Source organism: Myxine glutinosa, chromosome 1, assembly GCF_964187855.1.
Source record: "Myxine glutinosa chromosome 1, kmMyxGlut1.1, whole genome shotgun sequence".
NCBI lineage: Eukaryota > Metazoa > Chordata > Myxini > Myxiniformes > Myxinidae > Myxine > Myxine glutinosa.
This window is the reverse complement of record NC_136261.1, coordinates 309149988-309173172: the sequence shown is the minus strand read 5'-3', so window position 1 is coordinate 309173172 and position 23185 is coordinate 309149988. Positions and strand designations below refer to the sequence as shown.

Genomic DNA, 23185 nt, shown 5'->3' with positions numbered 1-23185 from the left:
TTACAACGCTAGATATGTCCCACCTACTGCGTTGTGTACTAACTAACAGATTCACACCCACAACTAACTGAATTACGGAAATAATTCTCAAACTATACATAAAGCCGGTGGGGACCATGTTATTTACAAGACTAATCTAATTATTTACAGTTCTACAACCCAGGACCTGTTCTTTTGTGGGAAAGACATTTTGGAGAGGAGAGAAACAGAATGCACTGCACCAATACACCATAATAAATGCACCAAAAATGCACAATCATGCACAATCATCAAAAATGCACATTTCACAATAAATGCTGGCTTTTGCTGCTTGGCTGCTGCTTGGCTGCTGCTGGGCTGCTGCGTCTTGCGTCTTCCTGCTTCGTCTTCGGTGTGCCATAATTAAACCTGGAGATCTTCTTTCCTGGCACACCGGAATAAAAAAATTGCACAAACCGTGTCCGTTTTTTATTTATTTTCAGGGCCATCTTATGGTCCATCTGCGTGACTTTGACGCCACTTAAAACCAGTGGTCCGCAGGGGCAAGATTACGCTTGCAGCAATTGTCTGCTCCAGCAAAGGTGCCAGGCCACAGAACGTGTGGTCCATAGGTGTACTGGTGCAGCAAGAGGTAGCAGAGTGCAGCGCTAAAGTGCAGCCGCACAGCTCAGGGTTCCTGCACACTCCCCTCAACAAAAATAATGGGTCCATGGGTGGGGAGGAAAGACAAAGCAGAGGGTCAGCAGAGGAAAGGGCGCAAAGGTACACACAATACAAGGCAATGCAACATGAGGAGCATGGGAGAGAGAGCGGAGAAAGCTCGTCCCTAACCGTTCGTAACCCCCCATGTCAGCCTACACTACCCTTGCCCTTCCCTGTATTTACACTTTACAAATTCTGTCTCTACGTCTTGTCTCTTCTATCCCCCCTCTACTCCAAATTCGTCAGCCAATCCATCCCAAGAGGGAAGAGATGGAATATCACACAATGTCACATTCCGTCGAGATGCGTCTCACCATCCAAACATCTGCAAAACCCGGTGTGGAGTTCCGTCTCCCTTGGTGAGTGGATGTGGATGGTGTGAAGAGATTTCTCATCCGAACTATACTCTAACAACATTAACTCTTAAACTACCTGGGGTCATGCCCTGCCAATTGGCATCTTTAAACTATGTGGTTCTAAAAACCAATTCCCATTGACCCACCCTTTGGTGCCTTCCAAATTTGGGTCTCACTCCCAATTTTTTCAATACTGTGCCTTCGCACAATTTCGGGGCTGGGACGTGTGGCTCCACTAGCAGGTCCAACTACCTGCGCACCTCCGCCACTGAAGTCGCCACCCGAACTTACCATGCTCCTTACAACTACCCTAAATCGTGGAAGGCCCCTCCTGGCTCTCTCACCCCACTGATGCCCTCTCTGGCATTGGGCTACCCGGCTCCTCCCCCAGGATTCTCAGGCCCCACTGAACACTACTCTGACTCTAACTGGCTCCCAGAGCCTACCTGCGGCCTCACCTGGCTGACAGACTACAAGTGGCGGAGTGCCCCAATAACCATACTCGCCAACAGGCCCACGCCCAGCCATCTCCACAGACTCATGCACCCCTCAAAGCACTTCCTTGCTACTACCTGCACCACAGGTGTCAATATCCAATAATTTACCTAAGCCCTCTACCTAACTTTAAACTACCCTCCCTGGGTATTCGTGAAGGGGTCCATCTTCCCCCATCCACTCCTTTGCACCATGCTCTCCACACCACTCATTCCACACCACTCACTCCCAACATTTACTCCACACACCTGTTCTCCACTTGCACACCATGCAAGCCCATTCACTCAACACAATTCCATTCGTCCTCAATACACCACTCATACACCACCTCTGGTCATCCCCGACCAATTCCTCATTTGCTCACGCTCACCACAAAGATTCTCATTCAATTCCTCATTTGCTCAAGCTCATCACAAAGATTCTCAATCTCAAGCTCATACACACAGCACCATCTAACTAACTACTTCCCTCTAATACTCGTGCTTTCCCGTCTTCCCTTACACTAAGCACTCCCCTCATCATTATCATCCAGCTACTCTGACTACGTCCCCTCTACCGGTACCAAAGTCACTACTTAAATCTCGTCCCTACTGTCATTTCTAAATCCCTAACAATATCCTAGCCCGCCCTCGTCTAGCTTTCACTGCCATCCACATAATCTAAAGCTCATGGGCCCCCATGAATGGTAAAGGTACCATTCGCCAACGCTATTACTATTCCAGTCCTCTGAACTATGAGCCTCTCCATGCAGGAATACATTTTCACAGCTCGGCTTCGCAAAGCCGAGCAATGCATGCGGGTGGTTGGTCTACTGTTGGTTGGGTCCGTCCAGCATTTTCGATTCTGGGGATGAGGCATACTTGGGCCAAGGTTCCAGGTGCCATCCCTGCGCGCAGCCTTTCGGTCTCCGGCATGATGGCCCAACCTCCCCCGGTCGGAGCACCATGCCCGCCAGTAAGCGAAGGTCCGACCTCTCCTTCCTCCCCTGGAACCGTGCTGGTTGCCTTTCCCGCGAAGGCGTGGCACCGACCATACAGGGCGGAGCCCGGCCCGAATCGTGCACGCCGCCGCGGCAATGATCCCCGCCGGCCCCCGCAACACACAAAGCGCACCACACCCGGAGAACTCGCGTCGGCTGTACGTCGCGCTAAACGCTGCCCCGGTCTGCCTCGATGCCCGAGTCGCATTCTCAACACACGCAACCCACTCCACTCTCGTACACCGAGGCGCTCCAGCGCCTCTCATACATTCCCTGCATTCTATTACCGCATGCTCTCGTGCACACCACCCAAGCGCACTGACGCCGCTCGCACACTCCCTTAACACACACTCCTCTGTTACACACTCCGTAACACACCTGGCCAACGCACACCCTCGCATACACTCCCGTTACGCACTCCGTAACAACCACAGGTGTGCACTCTTACACACACCCAATCAACGCACACTTACCCACGGGTGTGCAATCTCCTGCTGCACACCCAATCACGCGCTCTGGTGTGCACTCCCGCACACTCTCCTCGGCCATCGCACACTCTGTTTCACACTCCGTTCCACTTTCCGTTTCACACTCTTCACACATACACACCGTTTTACACTCGCGCTCCGGCGCCGTTCTCACACGCGCGCCATTCACCTTCACACCGCACCACGGACCTTCCACGAGCGCCCGGGTGACGTCGCGATCCCAAGCGCGCGCCAAACACTTTTGCGCCAAACCTTTTCGTGCCATACACGCTCCTACTCACCTTTGGGACTCTCTTCTCCTCCAACCGCACCTGCAAACTTTCATTGGGGTTAGGCAGCAGGACATCACAATGCGAACACGGACTTTGCACATATTCCATCTTTTCCTCCGATTTAATTCCTATCTCTGCCGTCTCTTCAACCCCCATTTCAACTATAATTTCTTTTGCTTTAATTATTTCCTCGACGACCGCCTGTGCCAATAAAATTTGCTTTTCCAATTCGGCGGCCGTCGGCTTTTCCATACCCCGTGTCACGATTTCTATCCCGGTCAACTTAACTATGCTCTGCTCTAGCTCGCTTTCCCCGCGTTCCTCAAATCGCGTTACCTCGTCGCGTACCAATGCGACTTTCCCGCTTGACCTGCGCTTTATGTCCTTCCCCATCTTTTATTTGGCCACCTATTCTGTTACCAAACCCTTTTAACCCGTCTTTCATTTCTTCCAATTGGCCACCCATATCATTTTTCAATCCCCCGATTTGATTTCCCAATCGCTCACTGTTCTTTTCCATCATTTGTTTCATTTTCCTGGTGGATTTCTCAGTCATCTTTTCCGTATACCCCATCATTTGCGCCATAATAAGGCCCACATCTATTGGCGCTGCGGGCTCGGCTTCCGCCGCCAAGTGCAAGGCGCCGCCATTTTCTTCCCCTGCCACCCCTACTGCTGCACCCTCATCAATGGTCTCCTCTTCTTCCCATTCTTCCCGGGGGTCCTGGGTTATCGATTCTAATTCCTCTACCTCCTCATCTTCTACCCCCACCGACATCCGACCGTCTTGGTTATCCATTGCTCGATTTTAATTTGGATGTTAAAACTAAATTTTTGGTCGCTCGTAATTTGGAGCCAATTCGTCCCAAAAAAATTTAGTAGGGTTCTAAATCCCACTCCACGACACCAATTGTTGCGGCCCATGTGCACAATTGGTGTCCAAAATTTGGGCGAAAAACTTAGTCCCAGGTTCCAAATCCCACTCCTGACACCAATTGTTGTGGATCTCAGCGCCGGCCTTTCCCCTTTACCAAGGGGGGATTAGTCCCCTTGTCTGTGACTAGCCGACGGGACCCGGGACCTATGATGTCCCTCCCGGACAGCGCGAAGTAGGGTCGTAGGACTAATCACTAATACCTAAGCACTCGCGCCGCCCAGAAACGAGGAAATAAGCCCGCCCAAATCAAGGGTGTTGGTGGATACGCCGAGCGGTAGCGAACCCGTGACGCGAGCCGTTATCAATGACTAAACCCGATCCAAGCGGTTCGTAATCGTGCCACGCTTACCCAATGGAGGAAATCACTGAAACGGTCGAATTTGGAAGAAAGGAATAACACGATGTATTTACACTTTGTACAATAAGAAGAAGAGGAAGAAAACACAGTGCAGCCTTAAACAGTCTTATACTTATCCCCAGGACAAACGGGCCCATTCACACAGACACTCACACGGGGATTGCAGATGAACAGGTCAGCACGTCCAGGGATGGCGTCCAGGCAGCTCGCTCTCCAGTCCCCAAATCGCACCGCGAAGCAGATGAAACAGATGGCAGGAGCTCTCCTCTCCGCGTGTCGTTTTCGCGCACGGGGTTAGTACAGGGCGAATGTTCGGGCTGGCTTTGGCGGTTACACTTGCGGCTGCGGCCGCGTACGTAATAAGCGAATAGTTCAGTATGCGCTCACAATGCGCTCTTCAATTAAGGGCTCTCGACACTGTTGTGTGCACGCCGGTCCTCTGCGTCCTCAAACCAGTGCTTGGCTTCAGCCCTCTCAATACAGTTCTCTTGCACAAGTTCTCACAAGCGCCTCTCCCTTCTCAACTCAGAGCTGCGAACTCATGAGCGCCTCTCCCTTCTCATAACTGTGGTGGGGGCCTCGCGCCAAGGGTTTTATTGCCCACGCCCTTGGAACCCTCTGGAACTTACTAGACACGTCTTGCCACGCCCTATCACACCATGCCCTCTGAGCCCTGGTTGGCTGATGGCTCTTATCGTCACCGCCTCTGACGTGCTCCTTGACTCCGCCACACCCCGACCCCATGCTCCTCCCTCTTTCCAGGCCCACCTCGTGGTACCCGACTAGTTTCGAGCAAACCAAGGGCAGCGAACGCTGCTGGCAGCCAAAGCGTAACAAACTTGAGGGATGCCAAATGGGGTGCGGGATCGAGTTTGCCCATGATGTAATTGGAGGGTGGCCGCAAAATGAAAAGGACCTCAGCTCATTTCTTTACACAATGCAGATATCACTAGGTAAATGGCCCACTCTTACACATACTATGACATAACTAGTACTCTACGTGGGCCTACGTGTTGCTTGTGGACTAACTATGGGGGGCAAACCTTTAACCTTTGATGATGTTATATGTACAATCTCAAAACCCCAACAATATTTTATAATGATATATTTCTAATTTATAACATATTTATCCATATTATAATAAGGTCCATATTTATAATATGGACCAACCTCTATCTACTCATCCCAACTCTCTTCCTCATATGTGGTGATTTCAATTGTCACCATGCCAGTTGGCTGGGTGTGGGTACCCCTCTCACCAGCCATGGCTCCTCAGAAACCTCAGCAACCTCTCCATACAGGTTGCTTCTGACAATCCAGACTTGATCTGATTAACAGAAACTTTCCTCCTTCAAGATGTCTCTGATTCCTTAATATCTCTTCCTGGGTACTTCCTCCTCCGGTATGATAGACCTGATCCTCGTCCTGGTGGTGGGGTGGCTATCTTTATCAAAAACTCTCTTCCTCACTCTCCTTGCACTGCCCTCTCTCCACCTCACCCCCAGAAGTACCTCTGGCTACGGCTTCCTCTCTGCTCCCACCTTTTGTTCATATGTGTTCTGTACCGTCCTCCAAACAGTGATGACTTCATTTACATTTCACTGTCTGACAACATGGACCAACTTCTATCCACTCATCCCAACTCTCTCTTCCTCATATGTGGTGACTTCAACTGTCATCATGCCAGCTGGTTGGGTGTGGGTTCCTCTCTCACCAGTCATGGCAACTCAGCAAAGGACTTATGTGACTCACTGGGATTGACACAATCTATCAATTTCCCGACCCGGATCTCAGCCAATGGAGTATCTTCTCTTCTAGACTTGTTTATGACAAACTTCCCTGCTAATGTCAGCTGCTCTTCTTCTGCTCCAATCGGTTCTTCTGATCATGTGCTTGTTAAAGTGGACATCTCTCTGGCCATTCTCATAAAGCCTCCTCAGCGTCGACGAGTCTGGCATTTCACTCAGGCCGACTGGCACGGTCTTCAAGCAGACATCAATCATCTGGACTTGTCTCCCATCTCCACTGCCTCTGACATCAATTCTTCCTGGGAATTCTTCCAAAGCAAACTGCTCTCTCTCTCTCATGCACAGATTTATCCCATCTCGTCTTCAGTTGTCCTACCCTTCCTCCCGTCCATGGTACACTGAATCTTGTGGTGAGGCAGTTGCCCTGAAACAACTTGCCTTTGCCTCTTGGAAGATTAATCCAACTGAAGGCAATCTCAGTTCCTTCCACCAAGCTCGGAACAAGTGTGTGTCTACCCTCAGGAGTGCCAGGAAGCACTATCTCTCCACACTCAAGAATGAACTCTCAAACCTGTCTCCTTCCTCCAAATCCTGGTGGCGTCTGGTCAAATCCGTTTTTGGTGTTTGTTCCCCCTCCATCCCCTCCCTTACCTCAAATGGCTACACAGTTGACATCGCACGTGACAAAGCCGAATGCCTCAACTCTGTGTTTCCCTCAAAATCTTGTGTCCCAAACCCATCTCTCTCTGTTCCCACCTTACCCAGTCGAACACAACTGCTCCTGGACTCTGTGTCCTTCTCTCCTGACAAGGTGGAGGAGTTTTTGTCAAACCTCGACTCTGATTCTGCAACTGGACCAGACGGCATCAGCCCACGGGTCCTAAAATCCTGCTCTGCCACTCTATCTCACCCTCTCTCTGTTCGTTTCACCCTCTTTTTTGCTCAAGGTCATCAGCAAACATTACTGCTTTACACAAAAAATGTGCAAAAACAGATCCTTGCAACTACAGACCAATCAGCCTGCTCCCAATAAATTATCAGCAAAGTCATGGAATCCATCATTGCTTCAGATATCAAATCCTTCCTCTTCTCCAATGGCTTGATCTCCGATCATCAATTTGGATTCAGACCAGGTCATTCTCCTCTGGACATGCTGCTTCTGCTGTCTCAACAATGGATGGAGGTCTTCAATGCCAAACAGGAAATCAGAGCTGTCTCCCTTGACATATCACGTGCCTTCGATACGGTCTAGCACCCAGCTCTGCTCACCAAACCCTCCTCATATGGTGTCCATGGAAATCTCCATGCATGGCTTGCGGACTTCCTCTCTGGTCGTAGTCAACGTGTGGCCCTGAATGGATTTCTCTCATCTCCCCTTCCTGTTCAGGCTGGAGTTCCCCAAGGCAGTGTTCTGGGCCCTGTGCTTTTTCTGGTCTTTATCAATGATCTCTCTGACTCTGGAAAATCCTCTCTATCTCTTTGCTGATGACTCCACTCTCTGCCGCTCCATTCATCTTCCCTCAGATCGGCAGTCCGCAGCCTCCTCACTCTTTGAAGACCTGGACAAAATCACAGACTGGTCAAACAAGTGGAACATGTCTTTCAATCCTGACAAATATCACACTCTTACTATGTCTCTCTGAAAAGATCGACTGGACAACCCTCCCATCAACTTTCTCAACAATCCTCTCCAAGAAGTTCTGTCGCTCAAGCTTTTGGGTCTCACTATCTGCCATGATCTTTCTTGGGAAAACCACATTTCCAAGCTGGCCTCCAAAGCCAGTCGCCGACTGGGCATCCTCCGTCGTGCGAAGTCCTTCCTAGGCACACCTGAGCTCCTCACCACATACAAGGCTTTCATCCGCAGCTCAATGGAATACTGTTCTCCCCTATGGGCCGGTGCTCCTGCCTCACACGTAGCTCGGCTTCACGCTGTTGAAACCAAAGCTTTCAGAATCATTGGAATCTCCCGCGATGAAGCTATCTCTGAGGGCCTTTCACTCACTCACCGCAGGCAGGTAGGTGGTCTTTCTGTTTTCTACCGACTCCTCTCCGGCCTTGCTCCCCCAGCTCTCTCTGTGCTTTGTCCCCCAAATATTCCTACAGGTCGCACAAGATCTGCCAGCAACCCTCTGATGGTTAAACTGCCGAAATCTTGGCTCTCTGCTCACCTTCACTCTTTCATTCCTCTTTTCTCCCACCTCTGGAACAAACTCCCTCACTCTCTTCAATCCCACTCCTCTCTCCAGGTCTTTAAAACAGCTGTTCACCACCATCTCTTATCTTCCCCCATCCAAAACCTTGAACTTTTCTGCCCCTGCTAATTTCACCCCAGATCCACTTTTTTGAAATACCAACTTCTTTCCTGGAAGTCCTAGGTGTGTCCTTGTGTTTTATACTTCTCCCACCCCCTCCCCCCTTCCCACGCCTCCCACCCCCCAAGCTGTCTCTCCCTCTCACAGATCTCCCGATGTCCGTGCTCTCAAATGTTGTGTTTGTGTGCTTCCCCTTCTCTCCCCATCTTGTCTTCCGCTCCCCTTATTATATACTTTGTGTGCCTGTTTGATTTTTTTTTTTGTGTGTGTGTTTTTAATGTTAGCTCTTTCACGAGCCTCGATCCTGTATACAAAAAAAAAGGAAAACAAAGTGGTAATTAGGTGGAAGGAAATGAGATGGAGGCAGCTCGAGGCTGGAACGCGGGGTAATGCTTACCCGCTTAAAAGACAGATCTGGTCTTGTCAGCCGTAATGTATCTGAGGCCAGGTGTTATCCTGTCGGTAAGACAATTCCTTTGATCAGTGACATTTTTTATTTTTTATATATTTTTTTCATGTTGAAGATACAACTTTATTGATGTCCCCACTTCCCCTCCCCCACCACCATCCCCTGCCCCCACAAAAATGTCCCATCGGATATCGATCCTGAAAGGTTTATGGCCTGTGGCTATAAAGACAGTGAAATGTCACTTAATGGGGGACCCAAACACTCAAATCACCTTGACGCTAATCTTTCTCTTGATACCCAACAAAATGCATCTTTTTTGCGATTTGCGATTTATAAAGTCGGTATTTTTGTGATTAAGAGTCAAACATTTCTGCTTCACTCTTAGCCATGACATCATTCGCAGAGCACGACCGCCATATTCGTACTTTCTTCAGGTTACATCGCGTTGCAATTTAACTCAAACGACAAATTCGATTTTCTCAAATCTCAATTTAACTCAAAAGTTCGATTTTCCACAAATATTCCCAGTTGATGCATCTGTGGTGGAGGTAGTAATATAAACCGAGATGGTTTCATGCTCCACCAATGGTTGAAAGACTCTAGGTTTGCCAGAAATTGGCTGAGGTTTGTCTGAAATACTCGTGTAGATTGGGCCTACAAAATGTTTGCTTTTGCACTTGGAACATTTTTCACAGAACTTATGAAACAACAGAGATGGAAAGATCTTGTGGTTATCTGCCATGTTTGAGAGAGGATGCCATTCCCACAATTAAGTATAAGAAACAGTCGTCGCTCAAAACTGTAAGACCATCTCTACCCAGCTACCAGCACATGTGCACAGGCGATTTGAGCAGTGAATCAAGCACCTGTGTTGTTTGGCCTGCCAGCGACCGATCTCGCCTCAACAACACCTCCTCTTCCACTGGAGCGAGACATCAACATGGCACGCACATGACAATAGCACATGGCATCGACATGGTGGCTGTGTTGTTCCCTGTCAGTGCTGTCCGTGCCTTATATCCTTTGGAGTAAGATAACTGATTTATCAATTAATACAAAAGCCCTGATCTGTCATTTGAACGGAAAAACAAAACCTACCAATCTGTAATGAACATGTGACCGGCGTTTGCATTTTCACGAACACCTCCATTGTCGCCATGTTCATCTGAATCGCTCGCATTAATTCCATAATTCCTGTGAAAGTTTGTGCATTTCCATCACTAATGTTGTCTCCGATAGTTTCTTCAAAATCCCACTGATAAGTTTCAACATACTGGGAACATTCAGAGATGCTAATGATGGTGGAATCAGTATCGGAATCTGCGCTCGAAATACACTTTCTCTATGTAACCGCCATTAGGATTAAGGTGGGTTATGAGTGTGACGACACTGGCGAAATCGAAAATTGACTTTTCAGGGATTTTTTCCCCGCCACTTTTTGTGGTTGTCAGAAAAAATTCAAAAAACATCTCGCTTCAAATTAGACAATTATTAATGATCTTCAATGGTTTTCAGAAGAAAAAAAAATTGTGTTTGGGTTCCCCTTTAAGTTTCCCTTGTAGACATTCATGGGAAATTGCTTTTGAAGATCTTGTCATGAATTCCTCAACATGAATGTGCATCTTCCCGCATGCATGGTCAATTCACAAGCTTTGATTCATTTTTATTTTTAGCTCACCTGGAGTGTAGTTCCGGGGAGCTTATGCGATGACGTGTCGTCCGTACGCCACTCAGTAAACACTTGCAACTTCTTTTCCGAAACTGCTGATGGGTGTTGACCAAACTTGGCACAAATTATATTTGTTGTGTTGTGACTAAAGTTTGTCACGGCATTAAGAAAATCGGTGTTTAAGGGGGGGGGTCTCCCGGGGGTCAAAGTGGATCCAGGTTTGACCCCTCAAAATAGAAATTTGCTTTTTCCTCTGAAACTACACACTGTTTCGACAAACCTTGACCACAACTTTCGTCACCCATGATGTACCAAAGTTTGTTTCCTTCCAGACCCCGATTTTCTGAATGCTGTGTTTACGGAGTGGTCTAACTGAGTCCTGGTTTGACCCTCTAAAATAGGTATTTGCTTTGTTCCCCAAAACTACACACACAATTTCGATGAAACTTAACCACAACCTTCATCACCCATGTTGTACCAAAGTTTGTTCACAGCATTAAATAAATCGGGCCTTAATGGGGGTCTTTGGGGAGGGTTTCCCCCCAAAATATGTATTTGCTTTCTTCTCAGAAATTTCGATGAAACTTGACCACAACCTTCATCACCCGTGATTAACAATGTTTGTTTACGGCATTAGAAATATCAGGGTCTGAGTGAGTCTACGATGGGAAAGAGGGTGCCCAAAATAGGTATTTTTTTTGTTGTTTGTTTGTATAAAGTCTTATGATTACGTTAGTATGATTCTACACGTTGCCCTGTCTTCTAGCAACCATTGAAATCGGTTTAAAATACCGTGATACTGTTTAAAATACCATTGGTCGTGTAGTATCCTTCTTTATTCTACCAGATGAGTGCCCAGGGGTATTGCCCCTATTTTTTTATTACCTCTTTTATGTGAAGCGAAAAGCGTGGTCAACAAATTGGTTTATGTCCATCTGTCCATTTACAAACGTCAGATTATGATCGAGGACCAACATATTTCAATTGAATATAATATTTTGAACATGAATAGGAATATGAATTGGAAAATTAACCTGTAGGTTAGCAGTACTTTCTCTGAATTCGGCCCCATCACACATGCGCAGGGAGAAGTGAGATAATATTTTTTACTTGGTCCGCCTGCCTGACAGTCAAACAAAAATGAATATCATTCCAAACAGGAATCTTACTATTTTTAAATAAGGATATCATATTGGACACAAACAACAGGCACAAATAACTAATGTAACATGTTAGATAGGGTTTTGCGATATCTCTATTATCTACTTGATAAGATTTTCAAAAAATATCATCAGTGTGATATTACTTTTTTCAAACTGTCGATATAGCGACACATTCAATAATGAAGAAAAATGACCACAGTGTGGTCACCAGCTGCGACGTGTAGAATCATGAGGATGAATGAATGAATGAATGATTCTTTTAAGGCCATTTTCCCCGCTAGAACGGGGGTTAGCCTTGCGGGCCCCATGACAATCATGGTTCCCTTTTTGAGGTAATGCTTTTATGGCCGGATGCCCTTCCTGACGCCAACTCTTGGTCACGCTCTTATGATGCGCAGGGATACGGTGTACCTATTCTAAATCGGGGTACACACCGTGGTCATTCATCCCAGCAAGCTGGTACTCAATTTGCCGACCTCGGAAGGATGACAGTCTGAGTCAACTCCCCTGGCATTAATTCAACGATCGACCGGGATTCGAACCCAGGATCCATAGGATCCCATGCCGGCACCCTAACTGCTAAGCCAACACCAGGCATGTAGAATCATGAGGATATCCGTTGCAATATGCGCTATCAAATTCGACCAGTCATTAAATTATATGCATGCGTGATTTTAGTCCACGATGTTCTTACCTCATACCAACGCACGTCCCGAGTGTATGTGCATGCGCTATTCAAAAAGGCACCCCAACAACAAGAACAACAACGCGGTCCTCTCATCGAGCTGCTCGTCGCAGCGAAAAAAAAAAGTGGTGGACGGGATCGTAAACTGAAGATTTTGAGACTATTTTCATTGATTTTAGTAATAATATCGACATGAAGGACTCATTTTATCAGAACACGACAGTCTCAGTAAAAAAAAAAGAAAAGAAAAGATATACACAACTCCATTCTCTCTCGCCTCTCATGTGAATGGTGAGAAAACTTCATCCCATCTCAGTTGCCAGTTGTCCTGCCTCATCCTCTCGGTCTTCCATTGAGGATCCTGAGCCTGTGCTCGAGTATTTGGGGGACTATTTGGCATTAGCACTGGTACAATCACCCCATCTGAACTCTAACTCAGACCCCGTGCAGAAGAGCTTTCATCAAGATGGCAAAGCATGCAAACAATAAGCGATGCCCCCAGGGCAGCTCACAACATTCTGCGCTCAGAGAACCAAACACTACAGTTAAATACAACACTCACCTCCACTATTGCGGTCGATGTGCATTTCCTCCCCCCATGCGCTTATTGTAAACAAATCATAAACTTTAAAGAAATAGATAGACATGGGATGGGTTGAGAGCTGGAATATAATTTTTGTCCCGATCTCTCAATGGTGACGAATCACTTAAAACCTTCTCTAATCTGGATCCTTACCTGGATCTTCACCAAAACCTAATCATTTCATCCTTGTCATATACACAACCTCTCCACTAAATTTCGTTCCAATCTGTCCACAACGTTTTGAGATATCCTGTTCACAGATGGAGAAACATGCAGACAGGCAGATTGTATCACTATATCGTCAATATTTGGAGGGACGATACTCAGCTCTTGTGTGGTGTAATAGACACTGAATCTATGGAGGTAAATTCTGGAATTAATTTATTTATACAACCTTTACAATCTTTTGTAAAGAACCCGCTAATCCGCGAAAGGCTAACCCCCGCTCTAGCAGGGAAAATGGCCTTCATTTGTGTATGTTGTTTATGAAGATATCTAACCTCGTTTACTGAGTGAACTTTTGGGTTGCAATACACAACGTTTTCTGTTTTTCTTTACATACCTTTTGCATGTATGTCTGCTCCGAAAATTTTACTTTCTCATAATTTGAGAAAGAGCCAATTGGTTCGCTGGATGTCATTTTGATGTAAAGTTCAAATATATCTTGCCAATTTGGGTTCAACTTCATCGTATTTCTCCCTCCCCCTTCCTTTCCCCCCTTTGTTTTCCTCCACATTCACACCAACAATCTTAAACGGATTTTTCTTTCCATCCATGTCATGGCTTTTTCCATGTTGTCTTTTTTTTTCTTTTTTCTTTTTTTTCTTTTTTTTTTACAACAAATGCTTTATGGCATGCTGTTTGTGCATATCAATTTCTTGTCTCTGTTTTTGTCCTCGTAGGGAAAAAACAGGACAAAGATACTGAATTGAAAAGGAACAAAGGTAATCACCGAGACTCATGATCACATTATTACTTGCAAAATTTAAGTAAATCATTATTACTTTTTCAAGTATATTGGTCGGTTGTGTTTGTTATTCTTTCTGGCTGTTTGTTTGTCTGTTTTTGTCACTCGCTTACAGGTCACAATTCTAAACCGATCATCATGAAACTTCACCAAGTTGTAGAGGTTGTCACAATTGAGAAGCCTATTGATTTTGAGGTCACGTACGATTATGATTGTTGAGGTAGGGGAGAGGCAGGTTATTTGATACTCTTTTCAGTTATGTTGGCCTATAATGAAGACTGTTAGCTCGACAGGATTCATGAATTGTCCAAAATAAATATCAGGGTCTTGTACATATCTGTGAAGCATGCCAGATCCGCTGCGTTATCAAACTTGGAATGGTGTCTCACAAAAAATCTGTTTGTCGAACGTATCATCTGACCTGACCAAGTGGGTTAGTTGATACACCTTGGTAGGTTCGATGATACATTGATTTACATGGTGAATGAGTTAGATGATACATCCATTTACATGGTATTTCTGCCAATGGTAACAAATTAGCATGCACATAATTACAGATACACATCAAACTAGGCTACATACCATCATTTCTGTATAATATTTGTACTAATGGTATTTTCAGAGTCAATGAGCACTGTTAAATAAAGCTGTTTGTTTGTTATTTATTCAGTTGTATACCTGCTATGTATACATTGGTCATGTAAAGTGTATCTAACAATAGGGCTAAAGGTTAAGTTAGAGAGAAAAAAAAGATCTGCCAAACAAATGAATCGACAAGCATGAAATATCAGGAAAGGAACAAGATTCACAACTCAGATGGACACAACTCTTATACTCTAAAGATGGACAGTGTAGGCTATATAGGCCTACATATATTATGATGTATGAAGCCCAGTTACAAATGGCTACAGCATTGTCTGGTAAAAAAAAAAAAAAATGAATGGGTTAGTTGATACAGGTACAGTACAGTCTCCCGGTGTGTACCCTGGTTTAGAATAGGTACACCGTATCCCTGTGTGTCGTAAGAGGTGACGAAGAGGTTTGGCGTCGGGAAGGGCATCCCATCCAGCCATGAAAACATTGCCTCAAAAAGAGAACCATGACAATTACAACGACATATGAGCAGGGTACAGCCCGAAGTGGAGATCGGTTTCTGAGGTTTGGGACATGGAATGTAGGGACAATAACCGGGAGATCAGGAGAAGTGGTGGAAGTATTAATCAGAAGAAGAGTGGACATATGTTGTGTGCAAGAGACGAGATGGAAGGGAAGTGGTGTGAGAATGGTGAAGGGTAGGCAGGGACAGAAATACAAGTTTGTGTGGCAAGGGTGCCCAGAAGGTGTGAATGGTGTTGGTGTCCTGTTTTCTGAGGAGTTTGAAGACAGTGTGGTGAGTGTGACTTGAGTGAGTGATAGGTTGATGATGAATGGAAAGCTCTTGGTGAACGTCATCTCGGGATATGCTCCGCAGGGAGGACGCTGTTTCACAGCACCACTTGGTTGTCAGCGACATAAGGGTGAAAGGTGTGAGGAGAGCTCGGCGGGTGAAGTACCAACCGAGAATGAAGGTTGAAAGAGGTGACAGTAAGGGAGGCATTAAAAGAGACGCTGAGTAGGGTAGAGGATGATGTGGTTGAGCTTGAAAGTGGTTGGATGTCAATGAAAGATAGTCTGTTGGGAGCCGTTGGTGAGGTATGTGGATGGACAAAAGGACCACCGAGGCACTCGGAAACATGGTGGTGGGATGATGAAGTTGGAAAGAGGATTGACGACAAGAGGAAGAAGTTCAAAGAGTGGCAGAAGGCGAAGGGTATGGGAGCAGAAAAAGCAGAGCATGAAAGTTGTAAGGCAGCCAAGAAGGCTGCAAAGAAAGAGGTAGCAGAGGTGCAGGAGGCATGTTGGAAAATGTTCGGAGAATGCTTGGATTTGGAAGAGAGTCAGAGAGCGGTATTCAGGATTGCAAAGCAGATAGCGATAGAGAGGTGTGATGTGATGGGGGTGAGTTGCTTGAAGGATGAAGTGGGACAAATCATTGTGGACCCAGATGGAATTAAAGGAAGACAGAAAAGATATATGGAAATGCTGTTGAATACAGAGAATGAATGGGATGGCAACATAGAGAGTAACCCAGTTTTAGGACCGGCAGAGAAGATAACTGAGAAGGAAGTTGAAGAAGCAATAAAAGCAATGAAGAGTAGAAAAGCGAGAGGGCCGACCGGAGTTGTGGGAGATATGTTGAAGGCAGCAGGAAGTTGGGGTGTGAAGAGAATGACAGAGATCTGTAATCTGGTGGTGAAAGAAGGCCGCATTCCTTTGGATTGGGAACCGAGTACCTTTGTCCCTCTATACAAGGGGAAAGGTGACCCTCTGGAGTGTGGCTCGTACCAAGCGATAAAGTTATTGGAGCATGGAATGAAGGTATTGGAAAGGGTGTTGGAGAGGAGGATAAGGAAGAAGGTGAAGATCGACGAAATGCAGTTTGGATTTATGCCAGGAAGAGGAACGACAGACGCGCTCTTTATTGTGAGGCAGTTGCAGGAGAAGTACATGGAGAAGAGGAAGAAGTTGTTTCTTGGGTTTGTTGATCTGGAGAAAGCATTCGATATGGTTCCACACGAAGTATTAACATGGGCATTGAGGAAGTTAGGAGTGGAGGAATGGTTGATCAGAGTAGTGATGGCAATGTACAAAAGAGCACGCACAGCTGTAAGGACGAAGGACGGGAACAGTGGTGAGTTTGAGGTGAAGGTGGGAGTGCATCAGGGGTCGGTACTAAGTCTGCTACTATTTGTAGCTGTGATGGAGGTGCTGGCTCAGAACGTAAAGGAGGGTTTACCGTGGGAGTTGTTGTATGCAGATGATCTGGTGTTGATTGCGGAAAGTATGGATGGACTGAAGGAAAAGATGAACAAGTGGAAGGAATGTATGGAGACAAAAGGTCTGAAAGTGAATATCGGAAAGACTAGGGTGATGGCAAGTGGTAAACCATGTGGTGAGGTGGAAAGAACAAGGAAGTCGCCATGTGCTTTATGCCAGAAGGGTGTCGGAGTGAACTCCATTCAATGTACAATGTGTGCTGAGTAGGTTCATCAAAAATGCAGTGGCCTGAGAGGGTCATTAACCAGTGTGGCAGCTACATTCAAATGTAAGGTGTGCACAGAGGGAGCTGCAGATGGAGGAAATGTTGAGTTGGATCTTGGAGACGGCGTGAAGCTGGAAGGTGTGAAAACATTTTGCTGCCTCGGAGACATGCTGAATGGAGAAGGTGGATCAGACTCGGCAACGGTTGCGAGAGTGAGATGTGCATGGAAGAAGTTTCGGGAACTGAGTGGGGTGCTGACGAGGAGGGGAGTGTCATTGAAGCTGAAGGGAAAGGTGTATGCTGCATGTGTGAGAAGTGTTATGATTTATGGGAGCGAGACATGGGTAATGAATGTAGAGCAGCAACGAAGGCTGGAAAGGGTGGAAATGCGAATGGTTTGGTGGATGTGCGGAGTATCGTTGAGAGAGAGGAAGACAAATGATGAATTGCGAAAGATGATGGGAATAGAGCCTGTGATGGATGCTGTGAAGAGGAACAGGTTGAGATGGTTTGGTCATGTGTTGAGGACGGATGAAATTGACTGGTTGAGAAGAGTGATGGAAATGAATGTAGAAGGTAGTAGAGGATGGGAAAGACCGAGAAAGACTTGGCTAAAGATGGTGGAAGAAGAAATGCGGGCAAGGGGGTTAACAAGGAGAGGTGCAGAAAATAGGGCAAAATGGAGAAGATTGTCATGGGGACCGCAAGGCTAACCCCCACTCTAGCAGGGAAAATGGCCTTAAAATGCATGTTGTTGTTTGTTAGTTGATACAGGTTGGTGGGGTTGGTTGATATCCGTATCAACTGACCTACTCAGACTGTATCATCTAACTCATCCAGGAGTTTTTTGCAACACATGTTGCCCACATGCTTACGTGTATTATCCTGGCAATCAAAGCCGCGTAGGCTGAAAGCCACTTTCACAAGGTATAATCAACCAATGAGAACTCCTGTGAAATCTATGTAGTATTATCACAATAAATGATCTTACCTTTTGTTGGCGTTTTTACTCAGAGGACACAAATCAGGTTTTTTTGGAGAATCACACCCTTTCTTTGTCTGTGACTTTTTTTTTTCTTTTTTTTTGTATACAGAGTCGAGGCTCGTGAAAGAGCTAACATTTATCAAACAAACAAATCAAACAAACAAGCAAACAAAGTATATAAAAAGGGGAGCGGTCGACAAGATGGGGCGAGAAGGGGAGGAAGCACACAAACGCAACATTTGAGAGCAGGGACATCGGGAGATGATTTTGGAGGGAGAGGGCCTGGGGGGAGGCAGGATAGGTATAAAACGCAAGGACACCAAGGACTTCCAGGAAAGAAGTCAAAAGTCACCTCAAAAAAGTGAATCTGGGGTGAAATTAGCGGGGGTAGAAAAGATCAAGGCTTTGGATGGGGGAAGATAAGAGATGGTGGTGAACAGCTGTTTTAAAGACCTGGAGGAAGGAGTGGGATCGAAGAGAGTTAGGGAGTTTGTTCCAGAGGTGGAGGAAAAGAGGAATGAAGGAGTGAAGGTGAGCAGAGAGTCTTGATTTTGGCAGTTTAACCATAAGAGGGTTGCAGGCAGATCTTGTGCGACCTGCAGGAATATTTGGGGGTAGTTAGGGAATTTTATAATTTTTTTGAAAAATCTGTGAAAAAATTGCTTACCAATAGCTTTCTTCACCAATGTGTTCATCTAGGTGTCTACAAACACCTCTCAATTTATTCCTTCCCAAATCCTTGGGGAAAAGTCAAAATTCAAAATGGCGTCCAAAATGGAAAAATTGTGGATAAAGTCATACTTTGGCCAGAAATTTAATACTTAATATGGGGAAGAAACCACAAAAATATTGTTCTAGGACAATTGTGAACTCTTGCTAAGCATATTTGTATTATTATCTTGCTTTATATCCAAGATGGTGGCCAAAATGATGTCCAAAATGGCCGCTAAAATGTGAAAATTGTGGATAAAGTTATAGCTTTATATAGAAATAGAAATGTATCTCAATTGAAACCTCGGTTAGTCAGTTCCCTAGTTCACCCTACTCATCCTAATCCCCAGCATATCCCACACTCCTCTCGTCATCTGGCTGGTTGATGTTCTGGCAAGAGTTACCATGACAGTTGCCGCAAGCAGAAATACACTTGACTCCTTGCTTTTTACAGCAGCACCTGAGTGTGCTACATTCCCCCTCACAGTTGCAGCAGACAAACTTCAGAAGATAGTCCGGTGCGATAGGGTCTGTTGTAGGGACCGGCGCATAACCTTGGTCACCGAGTTTCCATCCGTAGTCCAGGACATCCAATGATGGAGTTTGCAGCAGCAGCCAATCTCTAGTCTGGAGATAAGCCCGGAGAGAGTGCTGTGCTGCAGCTTCTGTTGTCGGGGGCAGTTTCTCAGGTTTGATGCTCCCAGCAGCGGCCCGCTTGCTGAAGATGTCAAATCTGAAGTCCCCCAAGTCTTTGGATGGGTTCCCGCGGAACATGAGCTTGAATAGTTCACAGCCGGCTTTGATGATGTCATCTTTCTTGGCTCGGATGTCCAGAAACACGTCCATGGCCCTCTCTGCTTTGTCAGTCTTGCAGAGCTTGGTTAGCAAAGTTGATTTGCTAAACCCAGAAATCGCGGACACTATCGCAGCCGGAGAAGCTGTGCAAGAAGATCAGATACTTCCGGTATCTCTCTTGGAGGGCCTCCCGGATCTTTCCGACATCGTAAGATGTGTCTTTGGCTGTTGTGAGGAAGATCGGGTGGTCTGCAGCATGATGAATCAGCAAAACCATGATGTCGGTGTCCTCAGCCCTCACCTCAACAGGGGACTCTCTTGCCTCATCTAGAGCTGCCCGGATGATAGAGGTGTCTGCATCATCGGGGCATTCCTGTACACTGATCCCATTTCTACCGAATGTCTCAGCAAGTAGCCGAATGAGCTGGGTCTTGTTGCTCTTGTTGTCGAGGAATTTTTCTCTTGGAACGAGGCTTTTGATGTCTGGGCGAATCAGAATGTCGCAGCATGCATTCTTTGTTCGTCTCAGGTGATCATGGTCCTTGGTGGAGCTGCCGTATCCGTCAAAGACCACAGTGATCCTGAGGCAATGGCTCCCCATGGACTTCACAAACTGGAGGTAGCTCTCAGCGATGTCCTTCCAGGTGAGCTTAGCCTCCCATCTGACGTTGTGCAGGAGCCACCCACCATCAATCACCAGGCTCGTGCAGGGGTGTTGTTCAACGGGTTCCACAAATGCTTTCAGGACCCTTGCTAGGGCAGCCTTGTCTGGCTTTCGCAACTTCTGGTCTTTATCAAATAGAAACATCGGTGTTGGCGTCAACTCAAATCACAGGGCTTGTTTGGTCTTGACTTCACGCTCACTGATGATGATGAGGCGGTTGAAGAGCTTGAGTGAGTCAATAACCAGCTTCTTCCCATTGACTTTGGGTCCACTTCTGAAGCTCTCTAATGATTTGACCTTGTGCTTAGTTTCCATTGTATCCAAAAAAGTTTTTCCATCAATCTTGGCCTGCATGGCTCTGCCAACCTCCTCTGCCTGATCAGCATTGACTGGGTCCTCGGGAGTGCTACTGAACCCCGTGGAGAAGGATACCAGGGTCTTCAAGTCCCGTGTTGCATCGAAGAGGTTAACCTCCTCCAACCATCCAACAATGGCGTTGACAGCATCATCGTCTTTCTTCATCTGGGCTCTTGTGACGTCTGTGTGGACAGGTACTCCACGTGTGTTCATACCTCCTTCCAGCTCCTGGTGAATGAACGAGAAGTGGTTTAGCGTCTGAACCCAAGACTTATAAGCAGATTCATTCCGGAAACGTCCTCTGTTTAGACCGCCTGAGGACTTGGCATCACACATGAGTGTGGTTTCTATCGTGATGTCGGTCCATGTGCCTGACCACTCATGGTCTGAGAACCTGACTGCATGGTTGCCATACACGGTGAATTTGGTTAAAGTTTCCTGGAACGCCGGACTGTCCTGTCGCTGCTGCATCAGCTGTACGTACAACCTTGCTCCCTTCGCATACTGATGGTGGCCCGCTGCTGCGAAGGTGTTCAGCATTGCAATGATGCAGCTGAGGTGACCTGTGTGATCCGGGATACGCTCACACCTGATGAACACCTTGATGAGGTCGATTCTGCCGTGGTACCAGACCCAGAGTGCAGATGTTCTTCCTCCCTCAGCCAAGGTCTTCAAACTCTCCTCCATCCTCTCCTTGAACACAGTGACTATCCTTGCTGCGTACGTTGTACCTGTTGAAAAATAAAAGTATGAAATTGATATTAATTATATAATATGAGAAATTTCATTTGGCACGGCAATTTGAGTATTGGAGATTTACAGATTGGGGAGATTGCAATTACCTGTTTTCTCATCTTTTGCATTCTTGATGAAGTCCTCCATGTCTTTGAACTCCTGCTCACTGAACACAACATCTCTCAGCACGAACTTGGTAATTCCCACAGATGCAAGAAGGTGAAACCGGATGGACTTGGCATAAGCACCACCTGAGAGGATGTGTTCTGCAGTGCTGCTGCCTGGGTAAACCAGCTGTATCAAGTCTGCCATGATTGCCCCGATGGACCCCAGGAAGCTTTTCAGGAGGTGAAACCCGCCTAATCTTGTGATGATGGGCAACTCAGACTGGAGGACTATCTGAGTTGCTTTCAACCATATTGGCAGGTCGAACGTGATGACAGCAGGAGACTGACTGCTGCGTAGGCACTCCATTAGAGTAGTGTTGATTGTGCTGTAGTTGTTCGGGTCACCCTCGATGATTGGAAGAAACTCAATGAGGGACTTCTCCTTGCATTCAGGTAGGTGTATTGACTTCATGAAACCATTCCAGTTGTGATGTTCAAACGCGGGGTTGTGATTCTTGATAGCCCATCCTGCCGCCCAAGCGATGTCCCCTGGTAGCAAAGCTGGAGGGTCTTGGCGGAGATCTGCTACCGGAACAAACTGAAAGTCTGCCAATCCTACTTTCTTTTTTGGCACAAAGGACAGAATTTTCACCTCTGCTGCTTTGAGAGTTGCTGCTTTCTCCTCAAAGGTTATCTTTCTTCTTGGGATAATTGCGAGAAGCTCATTTTGTCTTGTTGCCGGAGCCGGACAAGTTGCCTTGATCATGCCCATAGCATGGAATGCTGTGTTCCCATTCAGTGACACAATGTTCAGGTCTATAATATTATCACCAACAAATTTATGAACTGTCTTTTCCTCTGGAACAAAGAATGCAGAGGTTTGAGGATCCTCATCCATCTCATCATCACTACTCTCCTTTTCTGGAGATAGGATTGCGTCGATTTCTGCTTCCTCAATCTCCACGGCTCCTGCTTCATCTTTGTCTGTGATCACGGTATCCCAATCCATGCTACCAAGTCCATGTTTCACACTCAAGTAACAATGCTTATAGCGATGGAGCTCAGCATACAACTCGGAGTATCCTAAGTGATGACAACGTTCAATCAACCACTTGGATCCAAACTTGTGGTCAAGCTGAATCGTGAGTCCGAGTTGAGAGGGCATCACTGTTGACCGAGGGCGGTAGGCTTTCAACAGGTTCTGGCCCCAGACTGCCACCTTTCCATCAGTTTTTACGATCAGCTTCAGTAACTGCTGGAGGCTGTTGGGAATCAGAGCGAGCTGGCTCTCTGTATTGGTCATGCTGTCCATTGAAGGGTATTGCTTACGGGTAAGCGGACTCTCGCCAAGTCTCCACAGATTAGGTTGATGGCAGTTGTAATCGTGAGCTCTTTGAATTCAGCATCGTCAACAGTGTGCAAGGGGGTGGTGACCTGTTGACGGTAGTCTCGAAGGATTGCATTTGTCGTGTCTATCAGGCACACAATGTCCGCTCTTTTCTCTTCCGACGTGAAGTAGAGAGACTCATTGTACTCTTGCTGAAGCTTTGTTTTCAGATATCGCCGGCCGTATGCCAGACTTTTGTCCTCGGTTGGGTCAAGCTCTACCATCTTCATGTGGATCTCTGCGAGAGTTGTCACACC

The 23185-nt window shown here is 46.5% G+C and overlaps 1 protein-coding gene across 8 annotated transcripts in view; it reads left to right on the top strand.

Annotated features, from left to right (window-relative positions):
- LOC137439901 (plasma membrane calcium-transporting ATPase 3) overlaps nucleotides 1–23185 on the top strand; it is a 480661-nt gene that overhangs the window by 263092 nt on the left and 194384 nt on the right. For 6 of the 8 annotated variants that reach the window (XM_078768497.1, XM_078768519.1, XM_078768498.1 and 3 more), the window contains exon 7: nucleotides 14041–14082. The exons of the other annotated variants lie outside the window; for them this stretch is intronic. In XM_078768497.1, coding sequence (XP_078624623.1) covers nucleotides 14041–14082 — 42 coding nt within the window. The remainder of the gene's footprint in view (nucleotides 1–14040; nucleotides 14083–23185) is intronic. 8 annotated transcript variants of the gene reach the window in all.